Source organism: Athene cunicularia (assembly GCF_003259725.1).
Source record: "Athene cunicularia isolate RWA chromosome 4 unlocalized genomic scaffold, athCun1 chr4_part2, whole genome shotgun sequence".
In the NCBI taxonomy this organism is placed as follows: Eukaryota; Metazoa; Chordata; class Aves; order Strigiformes; family Strigidae; genus Athene; species Athene cunicularia.
In genome coordinates, this window is record NW_020799099.1 from 16,289,680 (window position 1) to 16,316,681 (window position 27,002).

Below are 27,002 nucleotides of genomic sequence, written 5' to 3' on the forward strand. Positions count from 1 at the left end.
CATTTTTTGGAGCAGGAGGGAAGAATTGCCTGGGAAAAGGAGAAATCTCCTGAGTTCGGCCCTCAGAAGGCAGAAGAAGCAAACAAAATTCTTCTCCATCCCTCTGTGTCTCAGGACGGGGTGGTGTTAACATGGCAATGAGAGATCGCTGTTTAGAAACGGCATTGTCGAGCAAGTCTCACGTCTCCTGCCTTCCCCTCCCAGCGGGGATTTAGGCTAGCCCCGTGGTAGCGCATCTCTGAGTGAGAGCGGTTTTAGATTTGCATGGTAACATTTTGGCTGCAGTAGGCTGTTGGTAGTGTGACGTGATGCTCAAAATATCTTCTGATGTATAATGGCCTCCTTTAATTAGGAACTTTTTTTCCCTTCCCCTGAGTGGTGAGCAATAGCTGACTGTCTTTAAAAAGGGAACTGGCATGTGTAGTATCTGCCATGAGAATATTTATTTAAAGTATTATTGCCTATAAAGTCTTAAAATAGTTTTCCTCCCAAAAAGGCAAAATAAAACACAGATGACTGATTATAAAATGGTATCCCCGCTCAGTTTGGTACACAGGATGAGCTTTACCTTTTATACTGCTCAGGCTTAGACATCAGAGGCACAAGAAGCTGCTTTGAGTTACAGATCTTCAAACAATAAGTCAAAACAAAAAATCAATCCCTCCAGTCCCTGGGTGCAGTTAGCTAAAGATAAAAGAGAAAAATAAAGTTATGCTAAAGCAGATAGAGGAAAGGAACAGATATGCCAAGGAAACACAGAGGACAAGTGCAGAGTTGAAATGGGCCTAGTGTGAGCCAACATCAATGAATTTTTATCTTATCAAAAAGTTTTAGGGTTGCCAATTCTTTTCAAACTGGATCCACTCTGCTCCAGGGCTGCCTGAAGCGTTGTCTTCAATAAAAGTTGCTTCTCCCCACCCTCTGCATACCTCTCTCTCACTCCTAAATGTAATCATACAGAGGGATTAGGCTGTACCTCACTCAAGGTACAAAACTTCACTGCAGACTTCAACAGTAAATTAAGGACTTTGATAATCCCTTGTTATTACAAATATGAGCTGAGATTTCTTTTTAAGTATTTGGTGAAGGATGCGTAACTGTTTCCTTCTGGGGATATTTCCTCCCTCCTCCCTCTGCCTCCCTATATATTTAAATTGCAAAGGAATTTTTTAAATAGATTTTTTTTTAATTTAGTGGCATTTTAAAATCTTTTTCATAGCTGATTCATGAAATTTTTAATGCCAGTTAACTGTCTTGATTGGATCAAGTACATAGCTTAAGCCTCAACCTATAAAGAAGAGAGCATCATGACTCAAAGTTGCAATACACAAGCTAAACCCCTCTGTGTGCCTCTTCAGGATTGACATCTCGGGGTGTAGTCAAACCAAAAAAGCCTTCTTTGGAAAGAGGTCTGTTGACTTTGAGCTTCTTCTGTTTCTGTTGCATCTTTAAAGGTGTTTACAACAGGGGCCAGCACGCATGTTCGAGTCTTGTCGGGAGGAGCTCAAAGCATCTGTTGGCGTCTGTGGCTCAGGATGGCTGGTGCTGGTACCTGCCTATGGGCACGTGAGAGACAGGCAGGAGCAGCTAATGGTTCAGCCAGTAGCTACTCCAACAGCAGAAAACACATTTATTCAACCAAAAGTGATTAATAGACATGGATTGTACATTGTGTGCAAAAATACCTGGAATGCACTAATATTCAAAGGATTTTGGAAAGTCTAGTTGATGCACAACTTCAGCCCAGTAGCCTGTATGGTGTAATTTCCATTTCATAGATGGCACAACAGAACAGAAGAGGAAGAATAAAGGATTCGGCATAGGCAGATGCAAGTAAGCTGAGGTAAGGGTATTGATCTGAGGTCTTGCTCTTCACCGAGAATTCGAGGAGGTGATTTCAGGCAGCTGCCTGATAAACTGGGGCCCGATCTTCTCTCTTCAGGCTGCTGAACTGCTACCTTTACTGCTTTAAGAAAAACATAAACCACGCTTTTCTATGTAAACAATTGCATGAGCTGCTACAGAGGTGTTTTGGGGATTATGAACTGAAAAGGAAAAAGGTTAATGAGTATAGATTGTTACTACAAGATATGGTATGAAAGATGTGGCCCACAGTGTGAAAAAAATCGTATCTCCAGTCTCTCATTTCAATAAGGTAGAAGTTACTGTAGGTAACTCAGAAGAAACATTCAGCCACTTATTGCCTTAAAAAAACCATAAAAATCTGCAGCTTGATAATTATTCCCATTCATCTCTGGGTAGATTGCATCTTAAAGATATTATTTTTTTAATTGCTTTAATAGTTCTCCTTATGGTTGTCCTCTTTGAAGTGAAGAGCAGCATGGAATGATACCTCTCATCAGGAGCGGCTCCACAAGGGGCTGAGCTGAAGCTGGAGGCTGCCCAGCTACAGCTGAGTGTTGCGGAGCTGCTTTCGTCCCTTACCAGTTTTAGTTTCCTCCAGTCTCAGCTGTAGGCGAAGGTTTGTCAGCAGTAATTGTCAGTCTCTCAAAAGAAACATTTTAAGTTTTGCAGAGGCAAAAACGGGTCCAGGGCTTGGTACTCAAAATTCTGGGTATTGGATGTGCTGCTTACTGACAGGTGTGCTTTTGCAAGTCAGTAGGAAGACCAGTAGTCTTTGGGACAGCTGATGGAGAACAAAGATTACTGCAAAATAATAAATCCTGCCCCGAGAAGGGGGGCGTGCAAAGCATGTGGTGCATTGTGATCTTCTCTGTGTCCTTCCTGAAGGATGCTAAGCACAAGCTGTAAAATACATTGGTTTGAATCAGAATGACCTAGGAGATGTACAGGCCTTAAACAACCCAATCTGAAATAGGAAATGCCTTAACTGAACTTACAGAGTATTTTGCTTGTTTTGTGTTTGTTTGAAGTGTGTGTTGAATGGAAGCAAACGACGGAGCAGAGGTGAATGGGAGCTGCAGTGGTCTGCCTGGCCTCTCTGCTCCTCCTGCCCTAGGAAAGCAAGCCCGCACCTAGTCAGTTTGGGAAGCATCAGCCATCTCCCTTTCTCATTTCAAGTATGTTGATTAAAGTATTGGAGATAAATGTGTTGACTGGGCCTGGTTCCTCTCAGCATGGGGCTTTTCTTTCTTTGTCTTTTTTGATCTGGCCTAGCTGAGCATCCCAGCAATAGGAGCTAATTGATTTAGCCTGTGTCAGCTCACTGCAGTACAGACTCGGTTATTTCAGCTCTCCCAGTACAGTGTGCAGGGAATAAAACCAGTAGCCAAATGCTGTGTCAGGCTGGGATGGAGAAAGGGCTAAACACAGAACAAGGGCATGGCATGGAGGTGTGTGGTGGGGAGCCGGTGCACCCATCCTCTGGCCTCCGGGGAGCCCTCCGGAAGCTGGAGCTTGTGGGATGGCAGGGTGATTTCTTATAGCTGTCCTACTTAGCCTTTAAAGTAAACACCAATTTGTGGTCTCTTAGTAGGGAGGGAGCAGTCCAGTAACGCCAGGATAACTTTCTTGCCAGCAACACTGATCATTCGGGGCAGCATTTAACTTCAGCTAATCGGGACACTGGGGTTTCAACCATCGGCCTGTAAAAGTGGCAGACAACCTGAGGGTGCCAGATGATGTGTTAGATGTCCATGCCACATGGCCCGCATGTCTCTGGGAGAGGTATCCCCTCTGGGTCCTCCCGCGTGTGGCACAGGTTCTGTCTGGGGGATGCTTGTTGGCGGGAGCGGGTACTTCTGGTGGGGAGGGGGCAGAGCGTGATCTGCAGCGCGTGGGGAAAGGCTCCGAAATGTGAAGTCAGCTGCAGCCACGGGAGCGAGGAGCAACCACCCTGACCTCCCAGCGGGCATGTTTCTGCCCTGAGGTCGCTCCGGCAGTAAGGAGCTCTCTGGATGCGCCAGCTCAGAGGTCTGCCCTGTTCAACTGTCCCGCTGGAGCCGAGCCTTAAATAACAGGCAGATGTTTGCAGAGCCTGTATTATGGAAATCAGACCAGTCATAACTTGACTGCTCTAAAATAATGCGTGTCTCTTCAGAAGAGCGGCGGCTTAGTTTTTTTTGGCTGGAGGCAGAGACAAATTTGTGTGCGCAAGGCAGTGGCCTGTGTGGGGCGGCCGGGGGCCAAGCTGTGCCATTCCCACCCCTCGGGGCACTCGGGCCGTCCCGGGGCGGCACCGGCACCGGCCCCGGCGGCACATCCCCTGCTCCGGCGGGAGGGTTTCGCTTCTTCCCGCTCCTGCTGGCTCCCTGCCCTGGCCCCTGCCCCGAGAGAGCGGCAGGCGTCGTCGCAATTAGGAGGTTGCCATCACAGCAATTAGGAGGTTGCCGGTGCGGCCGAGCAGCTGCTGATTTGCATGTCTGCCTACATCGGGGCAACTTTCATGTCGTTCTGCTTTCCTCCCCAGGGCCACCAGCGTGGCTGTCTCCCGCGGGCCCCTTCCCGCACCCCAGTGGGTGCTACCTACACACACATGGCGTGGCTCCCACCTGCAGTGCCCCGGATCGCTGGGCCCATTTTGGTGGGGTGTCTTAGCAGCACACGGCGGGTTGGAAACCAGCGGCTGCCTTGCAGGGTTTTGCTTTTCCTTGTTCTGGCAGGTAGTCGCGGCGAGCGCTGCTTCGTCGTCAGCGCTTGCACAGGGTTGCCTGCAAGAGTAATTCAATGTTAAAAGTAAACCTTAGTCTCGTTCTTGGAAACTTACTTTTACATTTCCTGCCTTTCTAACCAACGTGACCCCCTCGACTGTTTGCGTCACCCCCTCTTCCAGAGGAGGTGTCGGTGTGGCAGGAGGAAGGCTGTCTCTTGCTCTCCCATGGCAGCCTCATCAGCTGGACCTGGAGAAGTATTGAATTAGCTTTATTATGCCGCTGATTTGAAGTCATTACTGGTGTAAGCCGATGCAGTTCCATTATTGTTGATGGGATTGGGGCTCTTCATGTCACAGGTGAATTGGACTCAATTAACGGAAACCATGATCTTAATTAGAAGCTCTGCTTTCAGTGGCTCCTCCTGGGCGCTGGAGGTGGGACGCCCCCCGCCTTGCTTCACCACCCCCACAGGGCTCTGCGAGTCAACGGGGGAAGGTGCTACCTCGTCCCATGCAGCATCTGCAGGGACTGCATGGCATCCTCTCCTCATGCGGTGCATCCCCTTGGATTTACTCTGGGGGGAGAGAAAACCCATCATGAAATGTGGAAAATGCAAACTTGCCGGTGCAGAGCCTGTGTCGCGTAGGCTCTCGATCTGCTCCTGTAGTCTAAGTAGTTACGCCAGTGCATGGGTGTTTTGCTCTTTACTTGGGAGACAGTCAAGGGTTTTGACAGATGCTTGGCTTGACAACCTAAGCAGGAGGTTTCGTGTTTTCACTAGCTGGCAAATTTTCAGTGGCCCCTATTAAACATTGCCTCCTACAGCCATGCCTGGCTCTCCCACGCGCCTAGATGAAGCAACATGTCCGTAAGAGCTCTATGAAGAATGCACTGCTCATTATCGCACTTACACAGGTAGAAAAACTCTGGGCACAGGGAAGGAAGCATCCCCTTGTGGCACAGGCCAGTGGTGGCAGCTCCTGGGGAGGGCCAGGCTCCTGCCTCCCACTTGGCTGCTCTGGAGCAGGGAAGATTACCCAGTGGGCTTGCAGTCTCTTGTAGCCTGCCTTTGCCTTTCCATAAGAAAATGCAGCTCTCGTGCTGGATGCTGGCACGTGCTGCTGCAGCAGGGCTGGCGTGCGGGACCAACCCAAGGGCATGCCTGGCTGCCTTGCCCCTGCTGCTGGAGGGGACGATGGCCCTTCCGAAGCGTGCACTGTCCCACTAAATATAGCATCAGTTCGGGCTCTATTTTTAGTGTGCATTTTAAGTGCGCTTTTCAGCAGGAGCTCTGCAGGATTTCGGCAGCAGACCCCGCAGCTGGGCTTCCCGGGGACTTGGGTCCGTTCCCACCAAGGAAGGATGTGCTGGGGATGGAGAGCTCACGTGGCACTTGCCAGTGGCCCCATGTGCCACGTGCTCGCCTGGCTGGCTGCTGCAAAACAGGCAGTGTAAAAACTGATGGCTGCCTCCTGCTAATTAAAAGCTCCTTCCTCTGCCTGGCCGCTGGGTTTTTTTGTCCTTTCTCTCCCCTCTGAAAAGTGGTAGGAGCACAGCTGCTTGGAGACCTCTCCCCCTGGTTCAGGTGTGGCTGCAGTTGGCCAGCATGTTCGAGAGTTACGAGGGACTGAGCCGTAAGTGTGGACAAACGTTGGTTTAACCTGCAACGTAAAGTAAATCCATTTCAGAGCACTTCCCCCATTCAAGTTAGGATTTGGTACCATTGGTGTTGCACCCTGTTATGTATCTAGCTGCAGACTGGCACTCACAGTGAGAAGATGAAGACTCGTACAGCAGGGGAAGGTGCAGTGTGCCATGGTTTAGCTGTGTTGCATGGAACCAAACTGTTTTGAGCTGTTGCTGTAGATGTTCACACACCTGGTTGTACCAACAGACAGCAGCTTTCCTTGGGCCAAGCTGGAGTTTGCCCCAGCCAACAGCCTATGGGGGGACCATCCTGTCCTGCTCCATGGCTGTTTGGGAAGGGATGCTCTCTCTGATAACCATCAGGAAGGACTCTGCAGTTCCCTAATGAGTGTTTGTGTGCAAGATAATGACGGGAGATCCATGCTTAGCACCTCTTGAGTTTGAGATCTTCAAAATATACTTGTAGCTGCACATGCTGGCAGTACTGTCCTGCATGTGGCCTGTTCCTGAGGGAGGCAGGGAAGAGAAAGGTGCTGCTATTTTTGTTCCAGTGGTGGTTTATGATGCTTGTTTCATTGCCTAGATATCTTATGGTGGGTGGCATTCACATCAGACACTACCCCACACCCAAAAAACAGAAAACAAACAAAAGCTGAGATAAGCGGTACTTTAAGGAAGATCAAAAACTTGTCTGTGTGTTTCTTCTTCTTGGGGGAACCTACAGTCCTACTGACAGATCAAATGCAGGTTTATGTATGTATACACAGGGCTCTCAGCAGGCCCTGTTATTTCCCTCTAAAAGTAGCAAATGAGCAGTATTACTGAGAGGATATGACCGGTTTGGTATGAATCACCACACCAACACACAGAAAAAGTATTTTCTGAAAAAGATTTTTTGTGCCAATGTAGATGGTCAAACATTGCTGCATATAGTTGCTGGGACAGTGCAGTGTATGGTGGGGATGGTAAAATGGCTCATTTTCAGGTGGGAATCACACAAAACATACTTCTTGTTACTTTTATCTCCCTAACAAACTTGCAGCAGGGCGCGTAATTATTTTCTAAGCCCGCTTTATTCTCATTTCGGCTCAGCTTTACTGGAGCAGCCCTTGCTTGTGCTCAGCATACTGCCCACCTATCTGTGTATTTCCAGCCCTGTTACCTCAGATGGGTTGAAACCTGATGGCTGAACGAAAAGCGTAACATTGCCGAGATGCATTTTCTTTCTGAAAGTTTACGTGCATCTTCATTTCACTTGCATAACTTGCATATGTAGGGGCTACTCTCTGCTGCTATTGCTATGCAAGAAGTCAGCCTCTAAACTTAGCTCTGATCTGAGCCACCTTCCCCTGAAGATGCATAGCACTTCTTTTCGCTGTCATTGCTGACAGGAGGGTTTTATTTAATTCATATTAAAGATCCTCTTTCAGTACTCTTCAGTGCCTGAGTTTTGCCCTCTTCATCCCTTGCATGGTGCTAGCAGCATCAGGCTGTGCCCAGTGTAGGCAGTGGGGCCGGCAGATGCCTGGCACGTGTGGCTGTGGAAGCTGCCACTGGTGTTTTGGAGGGCATGGAGCTGACTCTCCTCCGATCTAAGCAAAATCCTGTGCCAGCTGGGTAATGGGGAGAGATTAATGACTGCCTTGGAAGCCAGTTTTCCAGCATAGTGGCCGGAGGGCAAGCATCATGATAGTTGTAGCAGCTGGTTTGGAGAGGAGGGAAATGAGGGGAAGATAAAATTGCACACCCAGAATGCCAGGGTAGCCTGTGTCCATGCTTTGATGTCTTCTCCCTCCACACCCTCCTGTGGGTTAAAAATGAAACTAGACTGCATTTATAATGGGTGTGTGAATATCTGTATTTAGCTCCAGCGAGCAAGCTCCTGGACTGGATCCTCCTATGTGGAGAGAGACAGTTCAGCCAAATGCAGGAATGGGTATTCTCTGTGCTCTCACTGTGGGAATGGATGGATACACATGGAAGGACGGGGACACACACACACACACACACACATGTGTCATCTCATCAGTTCAGGCATCACAGCCTCACAAATTCTGACATACATGTACATGCTGGGTTAGGAAATGGGATAAAGGGAGATTACCTTCTTTTATTCCACTTAATGGTGCTGAAGTGTGTAGGTCAGCATGTGGGTTCCCCCTGCCCCCCATCACCACTGCTTTGCGTTTCGGGCTGTGGTGAGACAGCCCTGCACCATGTATTAAGCAAATGTAGATGCGGACCATCCTCGAAATCTCTAAAATCAGTTTGCACAACCGGCAAAGTGGGGGCGAGCACCCTCACTGCAACACTTGTCGGAGGGGGCAGGAGCCATCCTCACACCTTCAGCAATGCCGGAGCAAAAGGTGGGGTTCCTCCAAAGCGGCAGGCGGGGTGCACGCATGAAGGCAGGTAGCTTGGAGGAATTCAGTTTTCCTCCTGTTACTGTGCAACACTTTTGCATCCACTTCTGCATGGCGTGCTTTAATCAGCAGCCCTCCCCCCTTGGCCCCCAGGCCTCGAAATTCCACAAAACCCAATTAACAGAGATGAGAGAGCTCTAGCATGTATACATATGAAATTTCAGAAGGCTGAAAAAGAGACTCTTAATACCATAAAGCCTGCCCTAAAGTAAAATTTGCATCTGAAATCTACATAACTAACCCCGTGAGGAAGACAGCATAGCTGAGCACAACTTTTTTTCCCTCAGAGGGGTAACTTATCCAGGTCTGCTCGGTTTGGCATCAGCCTGCTTGCAGCTGAGTGCTGCACAGCGAGCCCTGCACCTTGTGTACAACCTGCAGGGAGAGCACCGAAGAATTCTAGCTCCAGCTTTAGAGACTGTACTTCAGTGGCCCAAATGAAACAAAGCAAAAAACAACCCCAGCCTGAGAAGATCGTGCGAACTTCTCTAGGTTGGCAACCAAAAGCAGACTGGGTGGACACAGTGCTTGTGTAGACTCATTAAAGGAAGTATTCAAGACTGATCTAATTATCACTTAGGGATTCAGCACATTCAACCCAGGGCTCCAGGTGTTTCACGCTTTACTAACCTGGTACTACACTGGCTTGTTTAAATTGCCCATCATGAACTTCCCTGAGAAAGACACGACACCCCCCACCCCCCTTCCTTTAAAATAACTGCAAACAAACAAAAACACCCTTAGCAAATCTGCTTTCTGTACAGGTTCAGAGGGGAACTGGGGATACAGCTTTATAACCCTTCTGTGCTTTTCTCTCTCTCTTTTGCTATCTTGTTTGTGTAAGATACACAATTTCTCCTGCTATTATCCCACTTACAGCTTAATCACGTGCTAATTGGACACCTTAACTTCTGTCGCTCTGCTCTTTGAGTCTCTGTATGTGCATCTTCTGTAGGAGCAGTACACAGGTACCCTCTTCCATTAAGAGAAATTAAACAAGAGCTAAAAACTCTCACTTGAATGTTTTACCTGATTCCCCTAGTTGACAGCAATAGGTTTGGCTTTAAAGTGGCTGATATCTGGGGAGGGTGGGACTGGGCAGCGTGCTGGGAACACAGGTAAGTATTTCCCTGCAAAAACACGAGGCCTCAAAGCTGCTTTTTTTATTACCTCCGGATTCTGCAAAGGGCTGGTTATCTCACGCTGCGAGCCAGCATGATCAAAGCCCCAGGAAAGGTCAGGCATTCCTCCAGGAGTGACACTCGGCTGCCGGCAGCCCTCCTCCAACCCACAGCTCCCACAGCCCAGGCTGTGGCACCGCGCTGAAATCCTTTATCTCGTTAACGAGTGAACCTACAGATTAGCCAGCCTGGCCTTAGCTTGATGTCGAGAGCATGTAACACCTGGCCTGGGTTTTCTGAAGAGGAAAGGTTTTTTTTTTTTTTAAAAAAAAAAAAATTGTGGGGGAGGCAGCATTTCCTTCCTCTGACTTAGTGTGAGAGAGCTTGATGATGAGAAAAGCTGTGCTCTGTGCTACACGGAAGGAGCTGCTTTCCTCATGTTCTCAGCTCCTAGTTTTGTGCAAGTGACACAAACGGTGAGTTCCAAATGTTGGGTATATGAGATATTATCCACAGTATCTTCCACTGAGAGGATATTGTTTTCTCACTGTTTTGATAGTCTGGCATTTAATTACTTGTTTTGAGCTGGTTATCCCTGGTGAGCAGCTTGCGTGTGGACGGGAAGGTTTGGGGTGGGCGAGGCAGAAGGAAGAGGTGTTCGAGATGAGCAAGTCTCTTCTCTGCTTCTGCACATTAGATGCCATATTTTTGCATCTGTGCTAGTTTGGTGGTGTGAGGGGCAGCACCCCTTAAGATGGGGTGATGGGGGTTTACTCCATGGCTCACAATCCTGTCTCTGGCTGTGGCTGGGCACTGACTGTCCCGAACCCGGCTGGTTGGCATGGTGTTTTTGTTAGCTTTGTCTCCGGGCATAGACCCTGAAATTACATGAAAGACAGGGGGGACTTCTTCTGCCTGTGTTTCACAGTGTGATAGCATCTTGGCTGTGACCCAGCACCTGTGAGATGGTGGAAGCATGTTAACAGCCTGAAATTGGGGTAATATTAATTTTTAAAGGAGGTTAAGGTATCCTTATAGTAGGTGTAGGGTAGGAATAAGAGAGACCTAGACATGCTTTCTCTTCAGTAACATGTGATTATTACACAGCAAGGGCACTTAGTGCCATGAAAGGGGAAAATTAAGTTGGTTTTATTTGAACAGAGCACTTGACTCCTTGTTTAGAGGTTTGGAATAGATGCCCCTGAATCTATTTTGCAGCTTGTTTCTTGAATGAAGGGGCAGTAAATATTTACCTTATCTGTACATATATGTGGCAAACTGTGCCTGGATGTGGACATGTGGCCTCTTATGCAAATTGAAAATGTGTCTGTGTGTAGCATCAGTGGGGCCTGCCATCCAACCTTTGATGATCTTCAGATCCCAGAATATGGAGCTGAAAAACATGCTCCCTCTGCAGGGGAGGGGCAAGGGTTTGGTCCTGACCTCCAAAATACCATGATGGGAATGGGGAAGGAGTCTGCTGGTTCTTCTGGGAACAAAGGAAAGAAAGAGAGCAGGAAGGAGTGGGGAAAAAAAAGTAATAAATACAAAATTTTCTCCAGCATGTGGTTGCAGACCTTTACCATGTTCCTGGCTGGTGGTAACAGTTGGAGGGGTTGCTGGGTGGGAACGTTGCTGGCAGAGTTTGCCCAACCCCAGTGCCAACCCGTGCTGGGTGTTGCAGCAATTTTGGGGTTTGCTGCCCTGTGGCAGCATGCATGCAATGGTCAGGTCTCGTAGATACCTCATGCATCTACCCCAAAAAAGATAGGGTTGGCGTTGCATTTGGGCACTCTTGACCATCTGCCCTTTTGGCAGTGGAGGGAGAGGAGTGGGGCTGAATGCTTCCCCAGGCTCTCCTGGCATGAGCTAATTTTTTGTCTGATAAATTGTTTAGTGGTGTTTTGCAGAGTCTAACACGGTTGTATTTCTCCCAAGTGCGGCCTTTATTGCAATGAAAAGCACTGAGGAGGGATGTGGTTATGATAAGAAATTGTCCACCTCTTTCTCCGCCACGCATCAGGGGGGAGTTAATTGCACAGGGGAGCGCTAATTGCATGAAAAATCAAACTGTTGGTAATGATGGAGCAATGGTAAACTTCGGAAGTGCCTCTTTAATGAAATCGAACATAACTCTCGTAATGTTTGTTGAGTTTAGTAGGATTGAAATATAATTGCGGGGTGACCTGTTGCTACTAGTGGGGCTCTGTGTGCAGCCGTAAGCCCATCTGGAAGGGTGATTTACTGGAGGCTTGGGCAATCTGGCAATTTAGGCTCTTTTTTACGATGTTTAGACTCCTACCCATGTTATAAAGCACAGCCCAGGGTTTTTATGAGGATGTAGGTGCTTTCTGCACAAAACTTGGGTTGTGGGCAGGGTGTGTTTTTTTTTCTTTTAAGAGTAATTTTTAAATTTTAAAGGGCAACTTTTGAATTAACAAAAAAGAAAAAATAAAGTCTAACAGCAGGCAGAAATATCCTACGCAGGATTTAAAAGGCATCACGTGTGTTGTGCATACCAGCCACCTTTTTTTAAGCTCTGTGGCCAACTGGAGGAAGAAGCTTAGTATTAACAGGCCTAATTGAGTGGGATAGGAAGGGGGGGCAGGTGAGCCCCATGTTTTTCCCCATCTTCCCCTATCTTACAGGCTGCCCAAACTGGTGCTACCCCAGGCACTGTCAAGCCTTCAGGTCAGTGCCCAGGACAGCCATGTGCCTGCACGGATAAGGCCTGAAAACTGAAGGAATTGCCTGGTTTTGGGGACCCCAAGGGTGCTGTGCAGTAAAATGAGCCAAGGGAGTCCGGGCAGCTTCCTGGGGGTGCGTGCAGGGTGGTGGGGCAGGGGCGCGGATGAGTGATGAACAGTGCTAGAGCAAAGCCAGAGAAGAGCCAATGCCACTGACACTGGGATGCATTTTGGCTCTTGCGGACTCCCTGGGTCACAAAAGTGCATTTCAGGGTGCCTCTCAGAGACTGATCTAGCCCCAAAACTGATGTAGGAGCATCCCTCCAGGGCTTTTTTGTTGTCTTGTCTCTGCAGCTGGAGGCAAGGTTTGCTGTGAGGTTGCTGTGCCAGTTCTTGGGGGAGGGGAAAAAAATCTTTCCTAGGCTGCCCTGGGAGACAGCAGGTATGAAAGTGGGGTGCTCCCTCTTTTCTGGGTACCCCTTTTCTCTTTCCACCTCTCCTGCAAACAGGCTGGCAGCTTCCACAGGCCCATTACAACTACAGTACTGCCCTCACCTGAGTCATCCATCTCCCACCGGCAGCCCATGGATGGGAGGTGTCAGTTCCTTTTTTTTTTGTATCTTCTGAGGTGCCATTTTGTATCTTCTGAGATGTTCAGTAAAAATACTAAGCATATGTTATGTGTCGGTAGCTCAGCATCCAGCAGTGTTTTGCAGTAGGTTTACTGTTCCTGTTTACGCCAGGAGTCCAAATGAAACAGTTGGCATTGATGGTTTGGGCCAAAAAGTTTGCAGCCCTGTTCATTTGAGCCCGTGCCTTGCTCAAGTCATTCTTGCTTGTCCTTAGCTGTGTGCAGTGTTTTTTATATTTTTAGCTACACGTAAATGTAACTTTAGGGCATGTTTTTGTGTCTTATTGATGTGAGGAACCCTCATGGGACTGATCTATAAAATCAAGTTAGTAGCTTTTCAACACTTGTTTGTGCTGAAATCATCTTGCACAATGTGGCAGAGAAGTAATTCCTGTTGTGACCTTCTACCGATGGTTCAAATAACCTGTCTAAGAGACATCCTGTTTCTGGAGGGCCCTATTGCTTTAATTCCTGTTAAAATTGGTTTTATTCTGTGGAACAGTGGTGCAGAAATTAACTACTTGCAAATGCGTTTTACCTCCAGATAAACGTTGCAGTTTGCATTTTCAATCCTAGGGAAGCTTTAGAAGACTGCTACTTTTGGCCTAATCATTTGTACGTTTTTAGGGCTTTTTTTTTTTTTTAGTTTAAAAATGAATATTTTATTTTAAGCCTTTGGACCATCTTGCCCACATCCAGTGATGGATGTCTAATGAGATGACTTTTTACCTCCACTAAATGGTTATATTGTTTGCACTGATGTATGCTAAGACTTGATGCATTAAATCTTTGGTCATTAGCAGATGCCATTAGCAGAGAAGTCCAAATCACTTAGAGCTGGGACTTAAGACTTTTCATTAAAACCTGAATTTGCATGTTATTGGATAAATCTGTTAATACGGTTTAGCTGGACTCACAGAAGTTACTTGAAAACTTTTTCCAGTGCGTTTACAGGGTCAGCGGTTCCTGGAAGCATTGAATCTGGAGAAAGTGGCCCCTCTGGTGCTTCCTTCATACCCTGTCATACACCAGGCAACCCCTGCGTCTATCCCACCCGGCCCTGTCTGCCCCCACTGCCCTTAACACCGCACACACAGCCCTGACTGTCAGCATTGGGCTTCAAGCTGGACACAGGTCTGCTTCACTTCTGCTGGGAAATTACCCTGAAATGCTTAAAATCCTAGCGGTGGGGGCTCCTTGCCTCTTGGCAGAGCATGGTCAGCCACTTCAGGACTGGTGGGGGTCAGCTTCAGTGGTGGTTTCCCCTCAGGAGCCTTTTGGCAGCAATGGCATGGTGGGGAGTGAGGCTTGCAAGGAGCAAGGACCAGACAAGGAGTCATTGATGTTGTAAAATTTATCACTCCTCGACATCCATTTCTATCTTTGCCCCCCGTCCCTGTTCTTATGAAGGCAGACGAGGCAAGAACAATTCCAAAAACGTAAGTCATGTTGGGTAGCATGGCCAGCACAGATTCATCTCTGTTTTGCTTAGAGTAAGTAGTTGCTGCCTGGTCAACCTCCAAGGTGCAAATGTAGGCATGGTGAACAAGAGGTTTTGCTTGCACAGGCATCTGAGCCCTTGTCCTTGCCTTCTATGTGACAGAGCTAAGATGTCTTCTGGATGCATGTCATGCTCTTGCATTTTCTTAATCAAGAACATTTCTATTCAGTGCATCTTAAAAATTGCTGGTCAAAGAGAAGTTGACCTGGTTCTCAGTCTTCTGGGTCTCTGATGGTTTTTGTTATGGCATGTGGTGTTGAATAGGCTGTAACATAGACAATGTAAATACATTTAAGAGAGGTCCTATTTCAAGCACTTTTGATCCACTGTGTGTGCAAATGCCAAAAGGCATCTTCCTGTCACCAGGGTGCAGGACGGGTTTTTTTCTCGGTTCCCCCCAGGAGCCTGGGTCCGTATCCTGTGGGATGTGAGGAGCCCGATGAGGAAAAGTCGTCCCATCCTGTGACGCACGTTGTCTGCCAGAACAGGAACGCTGGGCTTCAGAGGCTGTTGTCGGATCATCTGCTCTCACATAAAACTTGTATGCTTATGTAGTAGATGGTGTTTCACTTGCCTGAGTGGTTTTCATTCTTGATTTAAGTGGGTGCTCGAGGGTGCAGAGGAGTCCCCATTTTGAATATTGGACCGAAGTGCATCCCTTTGCCCAGGAGAGGCACATTAGCTTGCGGGTCTGAGTACACTGGAGAAGATATCAAAGTTGTTGTGAGCAGGAATCCTGATAACCTCAAGGCAAGCAAAACAAGCTTGTGTCTTTGTCCTAATTCAGCAGACAGTTCTGGTGACAGAAACCAGAGCAGCTTCGTCCCCTGGGAAGAACAGAAGACGGCACAAGAGGTGACGCCAGGATGGACTCCAGCATCTTTCCCCCCACCCAAACCCCCTGGGGCTCCCTAGTACATAATGCTCCTGCTGATTCTGGCCGGGCAAGCAGCCAGGCTGTGGGCACCACTTCCTCTCATGTCCCATGGGCTTCCCCTGCTGGTTCAGGGCAATGGTCCTTATTGTCAAAGCAATTAGTAAGCCAGGCCCCTGCGACTCAGAGGCTCAAGCTCGACCTTGTTAAAACATTGCAGTGCCTGTGTTCCCCTTGACCAGTAAAAAACAGAAAGGGCTGTGGGCAGGTCAGGAAACCATGGGAGAAAACACCTTTTTGGCTGACAGGACTTGGTTGTGCGTGACAAGGATGCATGAGGCAGAAGCAGGGATGCTGTGCAGGGTAAAGACTGGGGAGCCGCGACCTGTGGGGCATGTCATCATCCGGAGTATTTCCAGTGCCGGTGGTCCCATTTATGAGATTTTGGGAGTGCTTAGTGACCCCTGAGGTTGAGTGTGTTATTTAATGCTGCAGGTTGCCACTTGGTGGGTGCAGGCTTCTTGGTACAGGTATTTACATCAGGAAAAAGATGAACCATTCAGAATGGACAAAGTTAAAAGGACCATCATGCAGGAACCGGAGCTTAAAATGAGCATTGGCTGGCAAATTGCAGAGTGTTTACTGGCAATTAATCGCCATCAGAGAGGATCTGCTGCTGAGTTTGGAGAATGAAATAAAACACGGCAAAGTATTTTAACCGGAAAAGCTTTCCCTGCAAGCATGTGGCTTTGTTGGCGATTTAATACCCTATCAGCTGTTAGTACATATTTCTAAAACTAATGGGCTGTGCAGAAGTATAATCCGTGTATTTGTGAATTTGCAGTACGTAAAACGAAATGGGCTTGTCCTCCCCTGATCGGAGCCTTGCAAGACCTGCCTGGCTCCCCGCGTGGTTCACCAGCACTCCCGGTCTCCTGACAGCCTTCCTGATCAGGCAAGAACAAACAAATTAAGAAGTCACGGGAGAGAAGAAAATGGAGATAGCAGGGGATTTCTAATCAAGCTATTTTAATACTGGGTGTGCTTTAATCACTTACTTAATGGCAGTGTTTAATGAACACTTGAAATAAAGCATGCTTCTGTCAGAGATTCAACACCCATGTTTTTAAAGCTGTCATTAGGGAACTCAAATATTTATTACAACTTTTCAGCAAAAATCCTTCACAGTTGTGTTCTATTAATTTCCAAGATTGAAGGGCAGGGGGGGGAGGTTGGAAAAAGACAAGAATGTAGACAAGCCATTAGCATGGTGGTTTCTCACTAACCTTGCAATTAACCTGAATCAAGTTACTGATTGTAATCCATCTAGATAGATGCTTATCCCAGGCTTTATCAAATTGCATTTATTCTTTTTGCAATGCTCCCCTGGCTGTTGTAGTTTTTACTGTGCACAGACCCTTCGGGCTTCAGGCAGAGCAGTTTGCTCTAACTTCTCTTGCCTATTCTTGTACACTGTCTGTGTTTCCAGCCACTTTGCTTATGGTGCCGATCTTTGTGCCCGTGGACCGTGGCACAGCACTGTTGGCCGTGAAGCTGCCTTTCCCATGCATTGCAGCCACAGCAGCTTGCTGCTGGGCTTTGAAAAAAGGAAGGTGGAAAAGGGGCACGAACTTTTCTTACTACTGAATAACCACTGAAAGCTCTACAAGGATCCTGGGTGACTCTTTTGCCTGCTGATGCTCTGGCAGCTTCTTTTCTCCATCTCCTGAGGATCTCCTGGGATGCTGTGGCTCTGCAGTTGCCTGATGGCAACATGTCCTGGGGAGAGGGTGAAGCTTTCAATGACCGATTTAAAGTAACCTTCTTCTTTTTCCCATCCCTGGCTCCCTGCACGAAATACAACTTAATTACTTGGCAAAGCGCTGAAGTACTTACGCGAGGAAAAGGGGGACAGGGAGGATTTTTTTCCTGACCTTGGCAAGCCATCAGTTTACCCCCTGAAATGTGTGTGATTCTAGATTTGTTCTGAATAAGTGTTAGTAGTTGCAAAGCTGTAAATCTTCACATCAGAGTGGATGCAGCATTTGACTTTGCCTCTTTACAGTGGTGAGTCTCTGGGGTGTCACCTCCACTGTTTGTAAGCATGAAAGGTCAGTGAGATAAATGGCTTCTTGTTGCCAAGTTGTGAAGCAGGGTAAAAAAGACTGAGCCTTTTTAATTTGGCTTTTATAAATCACAATATTCCTAAGCCTGTGTTTCCTGTAAGCAGGGTGTTCCTGCAGGTGTGCTTTCCCATCCTTGCTCCTTTTAGCTTCAGGTGAAGCCAAAATTCACCACCATACCCCCCAATAGCTGCTATGTCATTTTCCTAACTGTACAGTCTAAGGATTGAAGAAAGTTTTGAAAATTAATCATAAAATTATCTCTGCTGTCAAGAGCCTAGGAGGTTAGCTTTGGACATAAAACATTGCTCTAAATAAATGGTTTGGGGACAGAGAACCTGAGCTCTGGATATATTGCTGCATCTCTGCAAAGTTGTCTATGGAAAGGGATCGTACAGTAGCTCCTACAGAGGTGGCAAATTGTAATTGCAATTCTTGCTGGTGTTGATGAGCTTGTTTCATCTATTAGCAACTAATTCTGGCCAAAGCACCTTACTGTTACATTTTTCTCCACCTCTGGTCCCCCTATGCTAAATGAGCCTGGTTTTGACATTGCTCCAAAACTACATTCTTCTTGGTTGTGCATTTTTATTGCAACAGCTGTTAAGCAAAGACATAAATACAGAGTTAGTTTAGCCATTAAAATGGTACCGCTATTTTGAGAGGGCAACTGAAACTGCCATCTTCTACGTTTGCTAAACCCTTCTGCCTAAGCATGATTTCAGGGCTCTAGAAACTAGATTTTAAATAAGCTAAAAAAGGAATGGATTTTTCTTGTCTCTTCAGGTCAAGGTATCCTTAAATCCTCCAACAAGTCAGTGGTACTTTTAATTTGAGGTATTCCTATAGCAATAGAAGGATTTTGAGTTGTTTGACTTTTAAATTTTTTTTTTTATCTTGAGCTATCTGTTGTGTTTTCCCCCTGAATTTAACATTTGCTGTCAAAAACTTGAAGCCGTGTTTTTTTCAAAATGACCCTCTCTTTCAGGAACAAAACGGAATGCATGCATTTCTCTATCCTTAAGTTTTGGTTGGTCTTGGGTTTTTTTGATTGGCTTATTTTAGTCTGAGTTGAGAAGACCATCTGCTAGTGCTTGTACCCAACGCACAACTTGTTGACAGGAGAGGAAAAGTAGACAGGCTGGGGCCTTTTTTTTTCTTTTTAGAAGCAGCTTTGTGTTTAAAGAAAAGAGGAAAAACAAAACAAAAACCAGTTCAGCACCTCTTTGGGTGTTGATCCAGGGACGCTTGGGTCTTGTGCACACAGGCTCACTTGCTCATGGTTCTTTGCGAACTCCCCTGTCCATCTAGGACCCCCTTTGTAGATGCAGGTCCTTTGAAGGGTTGTTAATTTAATACCTTTTTCTGTGCAGCAGCTGGAACAAATGGTTCCCCCAGCTTCAGCAGGAGCTCCCAGCCACCCGCCTTGCCCAGTGCTGAGCTACAGGCATTTTTGCCATGGTTGTCTCAGGCTTTTTATAGTTTTTTCACACTTGTTGCATATAGGATACCTTACAGGTGCAGGCCTTTGCTGAAGCACTATCTAGCTGTTTGGGGAGGGCTTGGGGTTTGGTTTTATTTTTCTGGTAATCTTGCTTTTCTTCAGAAGCATCTCAAAAATGAGGGAAAACTTCCTCGATTCAGACTGAATCCAGGATACAGTGTTTCACCATCAATTCACAGGAGATCAATTTAAACTGTCTCCAAGCATACTCCTGGGATGAGAGGACAGGTGCATGTTTAAAATGGCAAGTAACTCTGCAGATCCAGGTGTGGCATCGCCAGTGCAGAGCACTTACAGGGGTTACCCAGCTATGCAACAGCAGCTGTGCCAAGGCCACAGCAGGGGAACATCTTCCCCCCTTCCTCGCCCTCTCCAAAATGCTTGAGTATGGTTCAAGCCTTACCACTTGCAGACCGTGCCTGCTGTGTTTGCAGGGGAAACATTTGCTCTTGTACTGACTTGGGCAGTTGTTGCTGCATTACTTTAACACAGCAATAGTTTTAAACTGCTGTATGGTGCATGGCAAAGCTCCTGTCACCCTGCTGCCTATTGCTGGGTCAGGGTCCTCTTTTCTACGAGCTCTTACCCTCTGCCAACCAACATTTTATTAGGGATTTTAGTGTTCTTTAGGTCAGCCATAAAGCTGAATAGCACCTTCATCCTGTCACTAACTGGCCAGACAATTCTGCTCTTGCTGTTTCCAGTATGTGTATGTTCTCCCAGCCTCGTGTGTTAGCCCTGTGGGTGTCCCTTCAGAGGACCGTCCTCTGCCTGCACTGCCTCACATCAGCCTGAGCACATGCTCAGGAGAAATAAAAGATACTGACTATGAAGGCCAAGCTGATGAGCAAGCAACAGAAGTGCCTCGGGGAGGGCTGGGAAGAGGTCCCTTGAGTGTGATGCCCATTCCCAAAGGATGCTCCCATAGACTGTGCAGTGGGACTGGAGCCCTGGTGGGACAGCAGCCTCCAAGGAGGCCACCAAGCTTTAGTTGCTCAGGAGCAAGTGTCCCTTTGAGCTGGGTCTCGTGGGGCACAGCTGGGTGTCCCCAGGCTAACAGGCATGAGTGATCCCTTTGCTGTTAACCTGTCATGAACATTGAAGGTTATGACACATGTGTGACAAGGTGCCTTAAAGCATAATAGAAGATCTTCGGGTTTGTAAACCACAGGTCCTCATTTTTAGTTGTGGGTTTTTCTTTCTTTTTTTTTTTTTCAAATTGCAGATCTTGAGCTAGACTGTACGTTCAATTTTCTTTACTTTCCAGTTTGCAAGAAGCAGTTTAATAAAGGGGACTAAACTGATGTGGTGTGGTACTATACCACTTAGGTCATGTTGGAGCTGTGTTAGGGACTGTTTCAATATATGTCCAACTTCTTCAGATTGACTTGGAAATGAGAATTGCATTTTTATCTGCTTTATTGTGCTTCTAGAAGCTGCATAGGTACCAGCTTATACAAAAATACTAAGTTTTGGTGGGTGGATGAAGTATAATTTCTGTGCTGAAATATTAAAGAAGCTCATGCAGGACAATGGGTAATTATGTAATTGTCTCACTGAAGGCGTGTGGACTGATCGGGTTTTGCAGAAGATTTTAAGGTTATGTTGAAGGAGAAAAGGTGCTCCATGAACTATGCCTGTATTAGATGTAAATGTCACCAGAGGGCTGGAGAGAGCTGTGGTGGTTGCTGGCTTGGTTAGCAGGCGCTGAGCGAAGCATGGGGGACCGAGTTTCCCCTGCGTGGAGATCACATTGACACAGATCAGCGGTCCCTGGGTTCACATCTCTGTCAGTCACTCAAGTGTTTCTGCAGCTGTATGCACCGTCTTCGGACAATTTGGGGAAACAAATGTAGTGGGGACGGCATGTTTTTGTGAGGAGGAGGAAGCCTATGGGCAAAGACTGCTCTGAGAGGAGTCTAATCAGCACTGTCTTGTACCTCGGTGTGAGGTAGGATTTTGGCTGTGTTATGCAGCCCTGAAAAGCCTTTGGGGCAGTAATGCCCACTGTGAGCAGTAGGCAGTGGAAGGGGCTTAAGCATTGTCTCCAGCCTAGATATCCTCAGGGTGAAGGGTGCATCCATGGGACAGCTAAGGCATGTGGAGGCAATCTGCTCCTCCCCTCAACCCAGCCCAAGGGTGGGAGGGTTGAGATGGTGGTGACAGGGGCATCCAGGTCTGCACATGAGATCTTGGTCTCCTGCCCTGAATTCACGAATCACAGAATTATCTAGGTTGGAAAAGACCTTGAAGATCATCCAGTCCAACCATTAACCTAACACTGACAGTTCCCAACTACAGCATATCCCTCAGCGTTATGTCAGCCCGACTCTTAAACGTCTCCAGGGTGTTCTCTCTGGGAGGAAGGCCCAGATAACCCATCTAAGTTGACTTGTAGGGCAGGTGCTATAGCAGAACCAATTTAGTCTGTAAGGCTTTTGGAAAATGTGTCATCAGGCCTTTCTCATCCTGGTTTCATTTCACACACGTCACACTGTTTTCTCCCACTGTCGGTCACTGTGGTCATCTTGGTGAGACCGTAGGGAATGGGGAAGCTCAGCTTGTGCCCACCGAGCTGCTGTCTGGTGGCACGCCTGGGTGCCCAGCAGGGTTTAGCTGCCAGAGCTCCCTAGGCCCTCCTAGAGCAGTGAGGGGCAGGCAGGCCGGAGACCTTTTTATTATTGTTATTATTTATTGTTACTATTCTTTTTCTAGTTTCTGGCTCTACAGGCCCCTGAATTCTCTTAATGGCAATACAGCCCGTTTATATGTTAATTTTAAGCCCCCTGACAAGCCGTTTGCTTTTCTACTGGCTTCTCACAGTTCCTTCGCCCATTGAAAGCCACTGCCGTGGGCTTAGGGGATAAGGTATTGAGAATTAGAAAATAAAATAAAATCTGCAGCATGCTGGAGAGCAAGGGAGTATGGGGATTGGCTTGCTTAAAGTATAAATGGGTGATTTCTGAAAGCAAGTAACGCTGATATCAGGGGCGTGCATGACAATTACATCCAGTATAATACAAAATGTTAATTACTAAATTTTGAGAAATTAATGCTGATTAGCAGCTGCGTGTGTGTGACCTAAATACATCTATTGCTCAATCTTTATTCATAATATACAGTTTATTGTTGATAAAGTAATTGCTGAATGGTGGGCTGGCCCACAAGTCTTGCAGCTAAAGACTGAGGCCTGATTTGTAAATTGTCTGAAATTCGTTGGCATCTGTTTTTTGTTGAATTTATACAGATAGGGAAGATGAATAGCAGTCTGAGCTATCCCCTTTACAACTTAACTCATAGATATTATTGAGAATTCATATTGCTTTTATTATTTGGTCACAAAAATGGACCTAATGCTTGTTGGCTTTAAAACACCTACCAGTGCTGCTTTCTCTCTCCATCTTGCAAAATATAAGACAAGGCCGAAGCTTAAATTAAAATCCTCAGGTTCTTATCTCTTTCCCACAGGAAAGCAAATCTGTGTTGAAAACCGTAAAATTAAGAGGAGAGCAAGGATAGCATAATTTAGCAAAAATTCATGGCACCAGATTCTGAGCTATATGACTGGAGGGATAGGTCAGACATTAAGAAGATACTGCCTGCTAATGCAAGTTCCTTAAGGTGGTGCTCTGGAAACAAGGCAAGCAGAAAATGCTGCACTGATTCCCATTTGCTCCCTTTCCTCTACTCCTACCAGCCTTAACAATAAATTGAGTTGTCCATTTAATAACCCCTCTTCTTCCAGAAGTCCAGAAAAATCCTGGCTTTGTACTTGCAGTATTGTCTTAACATGTATTTTTTCCAGGATTTCAACAGTGAACTTAAAAGAAAATTAATTTATTGGGCTCTTAAAATTATTTTTATATTTGACAGGCTGTGCTTGCTGAGTTTTATCAGCGTTTCTGTCTGAAGGACAGCTTTTTTTTGCCTTTTATTTTTAATTTTATTAAAAACCAGTTTGTGCCATAATTACTTTTGCTAAGGAGCAGGGTAGTGTGGCAGGGTACAGATGAGGAGTGCCTGTTACATGCTGGCATTGCTACAGCTTGTCCTGCCATGGGAAGAGCAGTGTTAATATGGCAGCATTTTGTTGGGACAGACGAGTCCCATTGTCTTGCAGCCTTGATCCAAGAGCGTGATTTTGAGTGGCATCCCTCTCTTCTGCCGAGTGCCTCTTCCCCTGTGCCTCTGTGGGAAGCGCTGATGGGAAGTGTGCATCTTGGCCTGCACGGTCGTTGCCTTATGACACCATGTCAGGACCATCTCAGGTGTTTGTAGCACTTGAATTTTCCTTGGCATGATGCAGCGAGAGGCCTCCAGCTGTCCCCAGGCAGTCAGCAGGTCTTCCCCCTAACTGACCCCTCTGAGAGGCCACTGCCAGCCACTTATATCAGGCTTTTAAGGGCGTTTTTTCAGTTGCTTGCTGTACAGACCAAGAGATTTCAATCACAGTTTGTAAAACTTCAAGGGAGAAAACCTTCCATACGCTCTGGCAATGGCAGGGGCTTGTCCCAGCGGCGCCATACCGCATTTGTGCAGGAGAGCAATGGAGAGGAGAAGTTGATGAAGCTTGTGTTGCTCTTAAAGCTGGAGATGTGGCAACTTTAAACCTTTGGATTTTTTAATGCTGATCCTGTAACTGAAGGGTTTGCTCAGTGCTGCTGCTGGCTCTGCCATCCTTCATTCACAGCCCTTGGTTCATGGTGCCTACCTGCCCACCATGGTGCTGCTTCTGCTCCTGCCCTGTGGCTCTCTGGCTATGGCTCTCTGGCTTCCCCAGCCCCATCTCCGTGTCTCCCAAACACCTCTCCTGTTTCCAGCCCCCACCTATTTCCCTGCATTTCCTCAATGCCCACATTCCCCCTCAGGTGCCAGTGGTTCAAGGATGCTGATTCTGGCAGCAAACCTAGTTGCCATTCACCAGCCCCAATGTTGTGTCTGTTCATCTGTTTCTCCTGCTTCAGTAATACAAATACGTAAAAAAAAATTATTTTGGAAGTACCTTTTTTTAAATGCATAAGCGCTGCCTTGCTAACACAATTTATTTTTTTTCTTCTCTTGCAGTCAAACAAGGTGCCAGTGGTACAGCCTTCTCATGCGGTTCACCCCCTTACCCCTCTTATCACCTACAGCGATGAGCACTTTTCCCCAGGGTCGCACCCATCTCACATCCCCTCCGACGTCAGCTCCAAACAAGGTGAGCCCATCCCATCCCATCCCAGCGCAATGGGGATGCAGCATGGTCCTGGTGTCCCCTATGCTGCTGATAGAACTTTATTTGTAGTATTTTAGAGGCAAGGTTCCAGGTGTGCATGCCTACTTTCACAGACAGTAATTCTGCTGTGATGCCGATATTTAACATGACTGTTTAAATCTTCATGATCTTTCTAACGTGGTAATTCAGGTTTGCTTTACTCATCAAAATCTGTTAAAATCTCAGTAAGCATCAGCCAGTCCTTACCATCCCCTGTGGTGTCGAAGGCATGAAGCACGCAGATGCGGAAACAGCAATCATCCCTCACCTTCCCAAAAATGGGGGAAGAGTACTTCAGTAGTAGTGCTATTGAAATCTTTTCTTTTTTCCTTTTACTCAAAACTGTATTTTATGTCCTTGTATTCTGGCTGTCTGAATTCTTCCATACAATAGTTGGCATAACGGAAACATAGCCCATAAAATACAGAAGAGCCTGCCCAAGTTCAGGCTTTGCAAACCTAACCTTTTTTAACCTTGTGCCTGATGTCTTATGCAGAAAACATCGTTTTAGATGTCTGACTTGTGTTTGTCAGTTTTCTCTGCACCCCTAGGACTCCTTAAAACAAACAAAAAAAGCCTCCCAGATCTTCATTGGGGAGCATCAGCCCTGCTCTGTGTCAGTCAGCAGGCCCCTGGGGAAGCACCGACAACCTCTTGAGGTGTCGAGCCCAGCCTGAGCCAAAAGCTCCCACCCAGCACCCCAGCAAACCCAGAGGTTTCCTGGGGAGGGAGGGTGTGCTTGCTTGCACTGGGATGCAGGAGCTGCAGGGGATGGGCGCACACGATGATTGTTGGGGAGGTGCAAGGGAAGGACTGACTCTGGTCAGAATGGGTCTGAGCTGGGGTTTGGGAAAGCACCCAAGGAGGAGAAGCCTGTGAGGGAGAGTTGGTGGTGGGGAGGGAAGGAGAGGGAGCAGAGAGTTTGTGAAGGTGTTCACTGTAATCGGGATGCCTGTGCATGGGTGTGAAGGCAGTTTGTGCCAGGACTGGTCCTGGAGGGTGCCTTTCCCTGCCTCTTTCTGCATTCACATGTCCCACCACGTGGTGTGACACCTAATTGACAAGATGGTGAAGCTCTGTTTTACTTGGGCACACATCCTACATGCACAGTTGTCCCATTTATCTGGAGAGCTGTCTAGCCACTATCATTCAGGGAGAGAGACTTTTTTTTAGTTTTGACTTTCCTGAATGCCTAGTTTTTATTTTGGCCTTGATATGCAGGTAATAACATGGGCTACATCCAGAAAATACTGTGGCCTTATGGCTGTATGTGTTTTTTGCTGTTGTTGGTTAGTTGGGGTTGTTTTTAGGGAGGGGGAACACAAAAAGCACTCTGCCTGGAAAGCCTGGCCTGTAAATACATGTATAATATCTTTTTCAGAGTTGGAAGAAGCAAATGGAGACCTTCTGTCCTCATTTGTCTTCTTCCTTTGCATCAGTGCCCAGGAGAAGGATGTTCACGCTTGTTCCTTGAAATCCCAGGCATGCCATGCGTTAGAGAACAGGATTTCCACCTCTTGCCCAGGCTGGCTGCGATGGCTGGGGCACACCCTGCTGCTGCAGTTCGTGAGCTCAAGAGGTTTTCTCTTACCACATGATGGCTTTGCTTTCCTGTGCCCTAATTCTTTACTGCTGGTTTATTTTTGTACTCTTGTCCAGCAAACCCAAACTGGATGACATCTGGTTTGTTGTTTCTGCTGCCCATCCTCCCTCCTGCCTCTTCTTGCCCTCTCCCCTGTCCAGCCCCAGTGCATCCCACTGCTCGTGTTCCTGTCCCCGAGCACAAGCCTAGCAAGGGACTCTGTGGGGGGACGGCAAGGGACATCTCTGGCACAGAGCTTGTGCCCCTCCGGTGTTCCCGAATGGGCTCTTGATCCCTTTGCTTAGCGTCTGGCAAAGATGGGGATGGATAACATGGGCTGGAGACTTCTGGTTTCAGCTGTGACAGTCTCCTTGATGTGTGTGGTCTTTCCATACTCCCCCTTTCGGCGCCGCTGGCATGTGGGAGCAGCCTCAGTGAAGTGGCCCATGCAGTTGCTGCAAGAAGAGGATTTTTTTTTTTTCCTTTAGGTCCTCTGCCAAATGCCTCTGACCATTGTTTCTGTCCTCGCCTCCCACCATGGGTCTGGAACAAGGCACTTCCCTGGCGCCCCAGCCCTGATGCCAGGGTGCCCTCCTCCCACCAAAATCCCCCAACAAGGGGGTCCACAGTGGCTTGCCCACAGCACTGCCTCTTGCACCTTGAATACTTGGGGATGGACTCACAGCCACCACCTTGCTAAAAGCTATTCCTTCTTTCTTCCTTTTTTTAATTTTTTTTTTTTTTTTTTTCTTAACCCTCTCATGAGCAAGAACTTGCTTTGGAGACTGCTGGCTATATAGTAGCTGCACGTGTTCCTGCTGGGTGTTAGGTAGCTGGCAGCCCCCTGTGAGGGGGCCAGAAGTTTTAGACTAGCAATAACCACTGCACGTTAGTGCAGGGAGAACAGCATTGTCCCCATGGGTCAGATATGTGGATTTTGGGGAAGGAGTGGCTCATCTCCTTGCACAGAACTTGGTCTGGCAGGGGCAAGGTTGTGTCATCACTCGCAGGAGAGGAGAGAGAGATGAGACGCTGGGCTTGTTTTTTCACCTTTTTTTTTTTTAAACACCCCCCCCCCCCC

General features: G+C 47.2%; 1 protein-coding gene across 1 annotated transcript in view; it reads left to right on the forward strand.

The window, feature by feature from the left end:
- Nucleotides 1-27,002, forward strand: part of LEF1 (lymphoid enhancer binding factor 1) — a gene marked incomplete at its 5' end in the record, with an annotated part of 67,694 nt that overhangs the window by 15,583 nt on the left and 25,109 nt on the right. The window contains one exon of the mRNA XM_026847926.1: nt 24,150-24,282. Within this exon, the coding sequence (XP_026703727.1) occupies nt 24,150-24,282 (133 nt within the window). The remainder of the gene's footprint in view (nt 1-24,149; nt 24,283-27,002) is intronic.